At 38.8% G+C, this 12,403-nt stretch overlaps 1 protein-coding gene across 2 annotated transcripts; it reads left to right on the forward strand.

The window, feature by feature from the left end:
- Positions 1 to 3,001: 3,001 nt before the first annotated feature.
- echdc1 (enoyl CoA hydratase domain containing 1) lies at positions 3,002 to 12,002 on the forward strand. Of its 2 annotated transcripts, none has more exons than XM_079836065.1 (5): positions 3,002 to 3,522; positions 5,656 to 5,798; positions 8,735 to 8,787; positions 10,460 to 10,544; positions 11,444 to 11,999. In XM_079836065.1, the coding sequence occupies exons 1-4, from the start codon at positions 3,294 to 3,296 to the stop codon at positions 10,536 to 10,538; spliced, it is 504 nt and encodes a 167-aa protein (XP_079692191.1). In that variant the 5' UTR covers positions 3,002 to 3,293; the 3' UTR covers positions 10,539 to 10,544; positions 11,444 to 11,999. The 2 variants fall into 2 exon arrangements, with proteins under 2 accessions (XP_079692191.1, XP_079692190.1); XM_079836064.1 differs by having other exon boundaries at positions 3,005 to 3,522; positions 10,464 to 10,544; positions 11,444 to 12,002.
- Positions 12,003 to 12,403: the final 401 nt, after the last annotated feature.

The raw sequence follows: 12,403 nt of genomic DNA on the forward strand, positions 1-12,403 counted from the left end.
AGGTTCATTCTCATGTTACGCAGCACTTTTTAGCTTCTGCAAGAACCAATGAGGTTCATTCTCGTTTTACACATCATGTTTGAGCTTCTGCAAGAACCAATGAGGTTCATTCTTGTGTTACGCAGCACGTTTGAGCTTCAGCAAGAACCAATGAGGTTCATTTTTGTGTTACGCAGCACGTTTGAGCTTCTGCAAGAACCAATGAGGTTTGTTCTCGCACATCAAGCAGGTTTGGTTGAGCTTCTGTTTATGTTCGCAATGTTTAAATGTGAACAAAAGTTTTACGATCTCTTTACAAACTTTTTGAAGCGTCAACGTGGTAGTTGCGTAGCTGTCAATGGACGGACAGAAAGCTCTCAGATATCCTCAAAAATATCTTATGAACGAAAGTCTCACGGGTTTGGAATGACATTTTTGGGTGAAGTAACCCTTTAAAAAGCGTGCTTGAATCAATTGTCCTCCTGTCTAGAAGTGTTTTGATCCTGAGGCATGAGCGACGTCTGTTTGACAAGGACAGTTAACATTTCCCCTTGAAATACCATGAAATAACACAGCAAGACAAAACTCTAAAACAGCTTTTGATCAATATGCCCATATACACTTCACTTTGAATACAATGTCTGAAGTACAGTTCACTTTACATATTGAATTTGCTTTGCTTTTCAATCTATTCTAGTCATGAGTGTAGACATGTAGACTCCAACCTTGCTCTCTTTAGTCGCTCACAGAATTAAGTCAGGAAAAAATGTTTTTGCAGCTGCAGCATCCTGTCAGAAAACCTTTGCCAACATGCCAGGACAAAGATCGCCTTCCACAAATCACCTCGTCCTTGTCCACATTTATTCCACTTCACTCAAACATCTCTCCCAACAGGAAGCCAGGAGCCCCACATAGGCATCTGAGACAGGAAGAAGCATCTGTCAACCTCTCACTTCTGAAATGTAATGTCTTTTCACTGTCATCTAAGGCTCCGTGTGTTTGTTCCTGCACTCTTTTAGAAAACCAAAAGGTTAAATGGGGTTCTATATAGAATTTAAATACTTTATCTTCAATGCTATTTCAGTTTTGTCTAGAGATAAAGTATGTTTACAAACTGTTCCAATGATGGGAACCCCTAAACTGTTAAATGAAGCAATGTAGATATTATTTTACTAGTGTATAATTGTGGTTACATCATGTAGGCTACATGGTTATTAAAGAGGTTGATTAAAAAATCAATCAACAAATGAATGACACTCTACTGCTTATTGTGTGGAATAGGGACAGTCTGTGGGCTAGCCTAACCAAAATATTTTAAACAAAACGTGAAATCTTTAAACAACACAAGCTTTAATATAGGATAAAATGAAGTGATAAATAATGAAGTAGGCTACCTGTCTCGGAAGGAGCTCGAGCAGCTCTGTTGCTACTTCTATTCGCGAGCGCCTGTTTGGCGCCAGATAAAAATACGCGCGCAGACGCCTGTCTGTCCCGCTGTGACGGGGTAACCTTAAACCTTATAACCTATAAATATTAACTAATAAATAATTAAAACTGTAGCGCAGTCTTTTCCTTAATAACATGTACGGGTACTGTCAACAAGGCTGTATGGTACAGTATGAGATACTAATCAACTAATAAATCATTATAATCAGTGTTGTTGGGCAAGTTACTCTAAAAAAGTAATGAATTACTAGTTACTAATTACATCTTCAATAGTGTAATTGGATTACTGTAGCCTACAAATTACTCTCACCAAAAAGTGTTTAATTAGCCTATATTATTACTAATTACTATCTAAATCCTATATCAACCTCGACTAGGCCTAGTGAAGTGATTCAAGGATAGATTGACTTTTAATTCATTCAAATAAATAATATAAAACTACATAAATTATTCTTATTAACTGACCAGCAAATGTGAAAATGATACATAAAAACATGCATTTTAAAGTTAGACTTTATATTTCGATGTTAATTCCACTATTGTATTATATAGGCTATAATTACAGTCTATACACAGTATTTAGTTCCATTACATCAGAAGTAACTGTAATTACATTTCAGAAAAAATAAGAGTAGCCCAATCCCTTACTTTACTTTTTCAAAGGAAAAGTAATTAAATTACAGTAACTAATTATTTAGTATACTAACTTACACCCAACACTAATTATAATACATTGCAACCAATAAACCATATTATAATAAACATATTATATGTCTATTACAGTTTTCCTGATGAAATGGTTATATATTTAAAGTGATGTTGTGAAGGATGATGTTAAATTAGGCCATCAGGTAAAAGGTCAGATAAGGTTAATGCGGCTTCCACGTGTTATCAGAAATTCCTACTTCCCACTTCTGAAGTCGTGATTACGAGTTTGTCGCATTATAATATATTCAAGTGCTTTGTTGTTGGAAACAACAGGAATCAGGAGGACACCAGGTTCATACTATTGATTTATTGGGAAAATCTTATTAAAGCCTATGATATTTAGCTATCAAACTATCCCTTTAAGATCCCCCTGCATTGTGGTCAATTACTAGTAATGTCATATTTAACAAAAATAAAACAAAGAATAATTTCCTTCTTTTATTTGCCTAAACCTTTTCCACTGTCACTTCCATGGACTGTGGTCACTTCTCCCTTGATTTCAGCTTGCTTGGAGTTAGGGACTTATAAAGCGACTTTGAGTTTGAAGCCATTTTATAACAATATAATAGATATACAAAAAAAGTACAGAATTTGGCGTCCAACTGTTAAAATTTTCACAGAATTTATGGGATTCAATGTTAGGCTAAACAGTTATGATCCATTTCATTTAGCCTACATTACTGGACTATGGTTTACTATATCAACCTTAGTACCATGGTGTTCAAATTGTAAGCTAACATGCAATATACAAAGTGCCATGATACTTACATTTTATTATACCATCAATGAATGAATAAACCATATCAATAGTTAGGCCTGAATATTTTGGTGTGTTGGGGAACAGCTCTCCCCTGTGGACAATTGCAGCATCGCCTAGAAAGTGAATTTTAATAAATCCATCGATATCTCTGGTGGTTATATCGTCTGCTTTTATTTCTTTGTGATGTTCTTTAACACGTTGAGTGCATCTAGCAGCTTTGAATTGAATTGTAAGTTTAAGAAAGGCGGTATAAAAGCGGAATGTTTGCATCAATACTTTGTTTCTTTCAGGACCGTTTTTAAAGTTACTCCTACTGCTCGAAACAGGTCAAGTACCTTTAAAATACTGAAAAATAAATGCATTAAAAACTGAACACTATAATAGACGCGGCATAATCATAATGAGTGTGTGCGGTGCCGCTCGGTGCCGGTTGATCCAGACCCGCGGTGCTGTGAGGAGGGCCCTTCAGCAGAACCGAACCGCCTGCGGACACACGAATGGAGCTGCTGAGAGTATCAGGGAAAAGCTTCAGGCTTTCCCGGGGGGATCCATAGATCTCCAGAAGCAGCAGGAGTCAGGCGTTGCGGTGCTCACTGTCAATAATCCCGCGCGCATGAACGCCTTCTCAGGTACTCATATGTTTTGCGGACACTTTATTGTTTAAAGATTTGTGGTGGAAATTAAACTTTTGAAATAACATGGCAGAACCGTTGACTTGTTAAGTATTTTCATACAAATATGATTAATCAAATAATAGCTTTGGTCCCACTTTCAGGATCAGGAACATTATCTCTTCATCACGGCACCTGTTTTAGTGGGTGGGATATATTAGGCAGCAAGTGAACATTTTGTCCTCAAAGTTGATGTGTTAGAATCAGGAAAAATGGGCAAGCGTAAGGATTTGAGCGAGTTTGACAAGGGACAAATTGTGATGGCTAGACGACTGGGTCAGAGCATCTCCAAAACTGCAGCTCTTGTGGGGTGTTCCCGGTCTGCAGTGGTCAGTCTCTATCAGAAGTGCTCCAAGGAAGGAACAGTGGAGAACCGGCGATAGGGTCATGGGCGGCCAAGGCTCATTAATGCACATGAGGAGAGAAGACTGGCCCGTGTGGTCCAATCAAACAGACCAGCTACTGTAGCTCAAGAAGTTAATGCTGGTTCTGATAGAAAGGTGTCAGAATACACAGTGCATCACAGTTTGTTGCGTATGGGCATCAGAACTGGACCACGGAGCAATGGAAGAAGGTGGCCTGGTCTGATGAATCATGTTTTCTTTTACATCACGTGTGTCGCTTACCTGGGGAACACATGGCACCAGGTGCACTATGGGAAGAAGGCAAGCTGGCGGAGGCAGTGTGAAGCTTTGGGCAATGTTCTGCTGGGAAACCTTGGGTCCTCCATTCATGTGGATGTTACTTTCACACGTACCACCTACCTAAGCATTGTTGAAGACCATGTACACCCTTTCATGGAAACGGTATGGTGGCTGTGGCTCTTTCAGCAGATAATGTGCCCTGCCACAAAGCACAAATGGTTTGAGGAGCACAATGAGTTTGAGGTGTTGACTTGGCCTCAAAATTTCCCAGATCTCAATCCAATCGAGCATCTCTGGGATGTGCTGAACAAACAAGTCCAATCCATGGAGACCCACCTCACAACTTACAGGACAATGGCACCTTAACAACTAACTAACTCATGCTTAAACCTACCCATACCACCAAACCTGGCCCTAACCTTACCTGTATCCCTCCTCAATAGCAGCACAAGTGTTTTGCAACACAAGAAAACAAGTACATTATACACAAAAAATGTTATGCAAGTACATAGTCATGACACCTAATAAAGTGTGACGGTTCATTTGATAGAAGTAGAATTTGTAGACGTTTTGCATTATTTGACAAAATTAGAGTTTGATTGGAAATGATGCACAATAAAAAATACTTTGTCCATAAGTTATATTTGCCTTAATCTTCTTCACGTCACATTCCTCAAACTTTATCTCAAACTTGTATTGTCCTTGCTAAACAAAAATAAAAAAAACTAACTTAAAAAACTTAGAGGTAAAATTGATTGATGTGGTGGAAATGGCCTTGGAAATTTGTGAAATTTGGTTTATGTTTCACTCTTGTTTTGTAATTGTGAGATAATGATAGTCTTTCCTTCCCTATTGTGAAACACGCTTGAATTTTTTTCAACAAAGTTAAACCAAATACAGTTTTAGAGTTTTTAGCAGAAAACCTGCTGATATAGTTTTACCATACATTTTCTGTCCATAAAAATAGAATCTGGCATGATGTTAAAAACAAACAAACAGACTTCCCTATTGTGACGTACTGTATGTCTGAGTGAAACCGCTTCTCGAACAAGAACAAATGTAGGGCGGGACTTGATTTTGTCCATAGGGAATTGATTGGATGGTTGTGCTTTGCTATTTGTGAGTGACAAGATGCCCCGCCATCACGCCAGTAAACACGCCATCAGAGAATATAATGAGATGTAAGAGGGAGTGGAAGTTCTTTTGATTAAAGATTATGGCACATGAATGTAAAACAAAATGATGTGCACGGATAAATCATTTAGAATAAATATGGCAATAATCCATAAAAAATAGGAATTATCAACACAACTGTTGATTTCATGGTTGACAGTCTGGGATAAGAGTTAAACAATAAAATCTCTACATACAGTGAATATATCTGAAATGTAGCCAATATAAATTATGCATGTTAAAAAAGCAGGTTAAATGTGTTTAATGTTTGCAGGCGGCATGATGCTTGAGCTGGAGCAGCGGGTGCATGAACTGGAGACCTGGACTGAAGGGAAAGCTGTCATTGTGCAGGGAGCGGCTGGAACCTTCTGCTCTGGATCTGATCTCAATGCAGTCCGAGCCATAGCAAACCCACATGTGAGAAGAGTTATGTTCATACTGTCAACACTGCCCGGACAACAAAAGTTGCTGGATTTATATAGGCAAATGCTTAAGAGTCTATGATTGGATCATTATTGCAGCAACGTGTAGGCAGACACATCATGGCCATATTCCAGGATCACAATGTCAAGATTCATCAGCTCAAACTGTCTGGCACCTCTGAGTCAATTCATTGAAAGTCTTTGGGATGTACTGGAGGAGACTTTACAGAGTGCTGGACTCTTGCATTGACAGTACAAGATCTTGACCAAATATTTATAGAAATAACATCACAACATTTATATCCAGCACTCCCTTTCTTCATGTTCCCTCCCAACCATTCTTTCACAGTTTGAGCTGATGAATCTTGACATTAGCTACGTTTACATGGACACTTTTTATTTCTATTTTATTGAATCCGAACGTAGTGTTTACATGAAAGCTAAATAAAGTGATCGGGTTGATGTGTGCGTTTATATGTCACAAGATTCAAATCGGAATTGTTTTTTTGGACACACTGCACAAATATACAGGGTTTCCCGCTGTTTGCGCATACTATTCTCCTACATTGCTTCTTTTTATTGTTTTAAAGGGGTCATGAATTGAGAAATCAACTTTTCATTCAGCCTTTGATATAAGAATATCCTGTAAGTTTCAGACCTTGTTAGTCAAAGAAAAACTTTTATTGACACCAGGCCCAGCAAACGCTCAATCTCAGAATATGTCACACCTTGACGTCATCGTGTGTTGAAACACCGCCACAACATAAGATGAACAACGCCTGATTCTGTAGCCCCGCCCACCAACTCGTGCCTGAGATGATGTAGGCCTACATAGAGCTAGACCGGATTGAACTTTTAAGCAATAAACATACCACATAAATTTCATTCGGATTCCAATATTATGAATGCATGGATTAACTTTATTTTAAATGAATATCCAGCTCACGTGTTCCTTCATTTCACCACGGATTCGTTTGTAAACAAGAGACTGGATTTGCAGACAGGATGAGATTACATGAATGAATGAATGAAGCAACACACTATGAGTAAAACATGTTTTTTAAATGTGATAGTATTGCATTGTTACAGATTGTATTGATTATGTGTATGTGTCTAACTGAACATACCTTAGCACGCTGTCAAAGGCTGAAGAATCCTTTATTTGTGGTTTTGTTGGTTCATTGCGATTCGGAATCAGACTCAGACATGTATGGGCTAGGGCTCGCAAAGCCCAACATCCCGAGGCTATGGGTTTTCCAGACGGGCTACCAAAACATAAGCCCGGCCTGTCTTAAATAGTGAAATAACATTCCTTTCTTGATGTATTTCACTCTCTTGACTTGATATTTGAAGGGCGCGTAACATTCCAATCAATCGCGGGTGGATGAGAGCTGAATCGTGTTTGTTTGATAAAGACATTTTGCAAGCCCTGTGGGCGATTCATTCCGGTTGCCGTTTCCCCACTGACCACAGGGGAGCTGAAGCTCATTAAATATGCAAATCTTATCCAATGCTAGCATTGGGCATTTACTTTCAAGTCTTCAGTGCGGCACGCCCATAAAAACAGAGCGTTCCGGGAGAGAGCCTCAAAACCAGGGTCGAACATAGCCTATTACTTATTCATTATGATGTTTTTGAATGTAAAAACCATGCAAACGCCATAAGTTGACCTCAGACAACAGTATAAAAAATTTAAAAAGCCAGTTCATGACCCCTTTAAAGAGCAGACATGATATTTTTCTATTTCGGGTTCTAATTAGGAGATGACAAACGCATGCCGTGCTGCTTATATTAATCAAGCAGTAAATACGGCCATTCCTGTGCCCAAAACAAAGCGCCAAAGTCCGAAACAAGGACTAATGGGACATTGTCCTACTCCACTTCACAGACGATGAGTGGAAGAAGAATTTTAGAATCACACAACAGTCATTTCTGTCAGGACCACTATCGTAAAAGATGATTGATTGACTATTTGCATAGTTTGGAGTGGCGGTATGGTTCTGTTCTGGGCAAGAACTCCCTGCGCATCCATGCAGCCTATTATGGATAAGAGCAGGGAGAGCAGCGATAACCCCCCTAGGGTAAACAGAACAGAACCAACATAATGTATTGCAGGTAGCATTAATGTTGATATTAAAATGTACAACCTAATTCTGGAATTTAGTCTGATTCCGGGGGAATCCGATGCCAAATCTTGACTGGACAAGAGGAGGAGCTGGGGATGGAGGAGGGTAATTGGCTCCGGAGAAACGCGATAGCTGCTGATAATACTGAAGGAGCTTATATATATATATATATATATATATATATGGTCAGTCAGCTGATGCGAGCTTGACTAACGTTACCTGCCAAAACTAATGCTACGCTTGGTTTATGACACTTCATTCAACAACAACAACAACAGCTCATTCTGCGCGTCATACGTCATTACGCTATTTCTACATCGGTACTTTCCAGTTTTCTGTTTTCAACCCGATCAAGTGTTTACATGCCTTTTCGTTTGGATTAAACCACCCCTTTCAATCCGAATGAAATTTGAATCCGATTTGGCCAATTTATCCAGATTGACGTGGTTACATGTGACTTTTTTTAATTCCGATTACAATCAGATTATTAGGGTCCATGTAAACGCAGCTGTTGTGATCCTGGAATATGGCCATGATGTGTCTTCCTACATGGTTGTTTAAGAAATGAAAAGCTACACACTGCAACTAGGGTCAGAAGAACTGTTGCCAAACATATAACATGCTAGAAACATAACACATTTCAATACATTTGTTAATTGTGAATTGTACTTTCAGAACTAAAACGTCCCAGTAAAAAAACATTGCCTATCTTTGCTAACATTATAACTTCTGTAGCCTTGTGAAACATCTGAAGAACAAAACACCCACTGTTTCCAGTTTATATATTGTTTGCTGTGTTTTTCAGGATGGCATGAAGATGTGCGAGTTCATGCAGAACACTCTAACACGACTCCTCAGGTTAGTCTGGGCAGTCAAGACACCAGGGGTCAATACTGTAGATGTATTTTTTGAACAAAACACCATGAAAATGATCTCCTGTCCTTATTTTTTGCAAAGGTAGTTTGCTATGTTGTTATAACCTGACCATGTTATTATCATGAAAATAAATAGATATAAACCTTTGGCAGATTAATAAAAAGATGAGTCAGGCACATTAAACACTGTGGCTGTAATTACTCCTGTTACTTTATTTATCACACTGGAAATAGAAGGTCAAGTGGAGCTTATTACAATGCTGTTCACTTTTCAAATGTCATATTTTACTATTCAGCACAGCATATACTGTATACTACTGGTCAAAGGTTTGGAATAATTATGATTTTTTTAAATGTATTTTAAAGAAGTCTCTTGCTCACCAAGGCAACATTTATTTGGGAAGAGGAAAAAAATGTATTGAATACTCATTTACTTCAGAAAGGATGCATTAAATTGATCAAAAGTGACAGTTAAGACATTTATAATGTGACAAAAGATTACTGTTTCAAATAAAAGCTGTTCTTTTGAACTTTCTACTCCTCAAAGAATCCTGTAAAAAAGTATGACTGTTTCCACAAAAATGTTTAAGGAACACTCCACTTTAAAAAAAAAAAAAAAAAAAAAAAGGCTCATTTTCCAACTCCCCTAGAGTTAAACAGTTGAGTTTTACCGTTTTCGAATCCATTCAGCCGATCTCTAGGTCAGGCGGGAGCACTTTTTAGCATAGCTTAGCATAGATCATTGAATCTGATTAGACCGTTAGCATCTCGCTAAAAAAAATGACCAAAGAGTTGCGATATTTTTCCCATTTAAAACTTGACTCTTCTGTAGTTACATTGTGTACTAAGACCGACGGAAAATGAAAAGTTGTGATTTTCTAGGCCGATATGGCTAGGAACTATACTCTCATTCCTGCGTAATAATCAAGGAACTTTGCTGCCATACCATGAGTGCAGCGGTCCAATGATATTACGCAGCGCCTGAAAATAGTCCCCAACACGCTCTGTGTTTTCATTTTCGTCGGTCTTAGTACACGTCAAGTTTTAAATATAGAAACTCTTTGGTCATTTTTCGAGCAAGATGCTAACGGTCTAATCGGATTCAATGATCTATGCTAAGCTATGTTAAAAGTGCTCCCGCCAGACCCGGAGATCGGCTGAATGGATTCGAAAATGGTAAAACTCAACTGTTTAACTCTAGGGGAGTTGGAAAATGAGCCTATTTTCAAAAAAAGTTGAGTGTTCCTTTAAATTGCAATGTTTGCAAACATTGATAATAATAAGAACCATTAATAATAATTGAGCACCACCAAATCAGCGTAATAGAAAAATGCGGCTTTACCTGCATGAGCATCTACAGCCACATTTTTTGCACAATCCCCACAGTGCATTGTGGGTTTTCACATTGCTTGTACATTCGTTTTGCAGTGCATTTATTGTATTGAAAATGTGCATTCAGTAATTTCCAGTATGGCTTTGGTGCTCCTCATCAAATGGCTGTCCCTTCAAATAGTGCACTAAATAAGGGCATAGTGGGCATTTTTGAACAGAGTCTGTATACGGCCATCTAGTTTCAAAACTGTGCAGATCCATGTGTTTTAAACAGCATTATTTCTGCGGTGTCCTGTGTCAGAGCTAAACTCCAGTTCTTTCAGGCAGGCTGCCGCTCATCTCCATGGCTCTGGTGGAGGGAAGAGCGCTGGGCGGTGGAGCAGAACTCACCACCGCCTGTGACTTCAGGTACAAAGACACACATATTTAATTGTTTAGGGGTCATATTATTCTATTTATGTATTCATTTATTCAAAGTGATTCATTTCAGAGAAAGAAATAAGCAAATAAAAAACGTGGAATAACTAATTGCGGTAACACTTTATTTTAGGTTCCAATACTCACTATTAAAGGATTAGATATTTTACTCACCCCCATTTCATCCAAGATGTTGATGTCTTTCTTTCTTCAGTTGAAAAGAAATTCAGTTTTTTGAGGAAAACATTCCAGGATTAGTTCAGAAGGAACATTCCCTCCTGAACTAATGCTTAACCTTCTGGTGCTTTTCACACAGCGGTCAAAAGGACTGAATTTTTTTTGTTTTTAATTTCACTGAAATGTACTATATTTTAGTTTGATTTGATAATAATTTTTTATTTAAAATGTATTTTTAAGGGTAGTATATGGTACTAAATTATATTTTTGCAGAAGTTATAATATAACCCATTTATTCTCTTTTTGAGCATCGACCTGAAAATGAGTCATAAATCTTGAATGTTTTGGAGCACAGACTGAAGTTGGTCTCTTTCATAGGAATTCATTGAGAACACTCGCTTTGCTCACTCCGTTATGAATGTCCGAGCGGCCGTGCGCATTCACATTCTGTGAGTGAGATCCCACCCTTGTGGGCGGGTTGAAAACATATGGAACTAGCTCCTACTACTGGCTGTAGTCTCTAGCCTCTGGTCAAAAAAGCCTCCTATGATGCAAAATGAAGATTTTCAAATTCCGAGCATGGTCATTTGAATATACTACCGGGTTTCTATTGATACAAAGCTTAATGCTAAGTCGCTGAAGTAACCCTTTAAGCCATTTTATCTTTAATATCCTGTTGGAATAGAACGTCACCATTTTATTTCCATTTCCAGGTTGATGGCGTCTGATGGTGTTATCCAGTTTGTCCATAAGCATATGGGACTGGTACCTGGATGGGGAGGAGCTGCAAGACTAGTTCGTATTGTTGGCAGCCAGAACGCCCTGAAACTGCTGAGCGGGGCTAAAAAGGTTGATCCAGACTTTGGCAAGCAGATGGGACTGGTGGATGAGGTGCTCCAGTGCTCTTCTGGTGCGGGAGAGACACTGGCACACGCCGAGCAGTGGCTGAGTCCACTCATCAAGGGTCCGGCCCCAGTGATCCAGGCCATCAAGAAGGTTGTTGTCTCGGGAAGAGAGCTTCCCCTGGAACATGCCCTTCAAACTGAGAGACATGTGTTTGGGACAGTATGGGGTGGTCCTGCCAATCTCCAGGCTCTGGCTTTGAAACCTAAACATAAGTGATTGAAATCATAACATTAAAACTGTTGCACAATTGCTTGAAGCACTTTTCAGATCACATTATAAAATGGAAGTTACCGAAATTGTTTTGCGGAGTTCATGTCAAGCACATGCATACATTAGTAAATAAATATCATCTTTCTTACTGTTTTCAAGTTTATTGTTTTGTGATTTTTGTGTGATTTTTGTGAAGTTTTGCAAATTCAGCTAATCGTTTATTTATAGCATTATTTGCTAAATAACAGCTAAAACAAGGTTATCCACCCATCCATACATAGTGGTATTATAACAAAGTGGAAGCAATTGGGAACAACAGCCACAAAGTGGTAGGCCACGTAAAATCACAGAGCGGGGTCAGCGCATGCTGAGGTTCACAGTGCAAAGAAGTCACCAACTTTCTGCAGAGTCAACAGCTACAGACCTCCAAACTTCTGTGGCCTTCAGATTAGCTCAAGAACAGTGTGTAGAGCTTCATGGAATGGGTTTCCATGGCTGAGCAGCTCATCCAAGCCTTACATCATCAAGTGCAATGCAAAGTGTGGGATGCAGTGGGG

The sequence above is a fragment of the Gobio gobio genome, assembly GCF_949357685.1.
Source record: "Gobio gobio genome assembly, chromosome: 15".
Classification (NCBI taxonomy): domain Eukaryota; kingdom Metazoa; phylum Chordata; class Actinopteri; order Cypriniformes; family Gobionidae; genus Gobio; species Gobio gobio.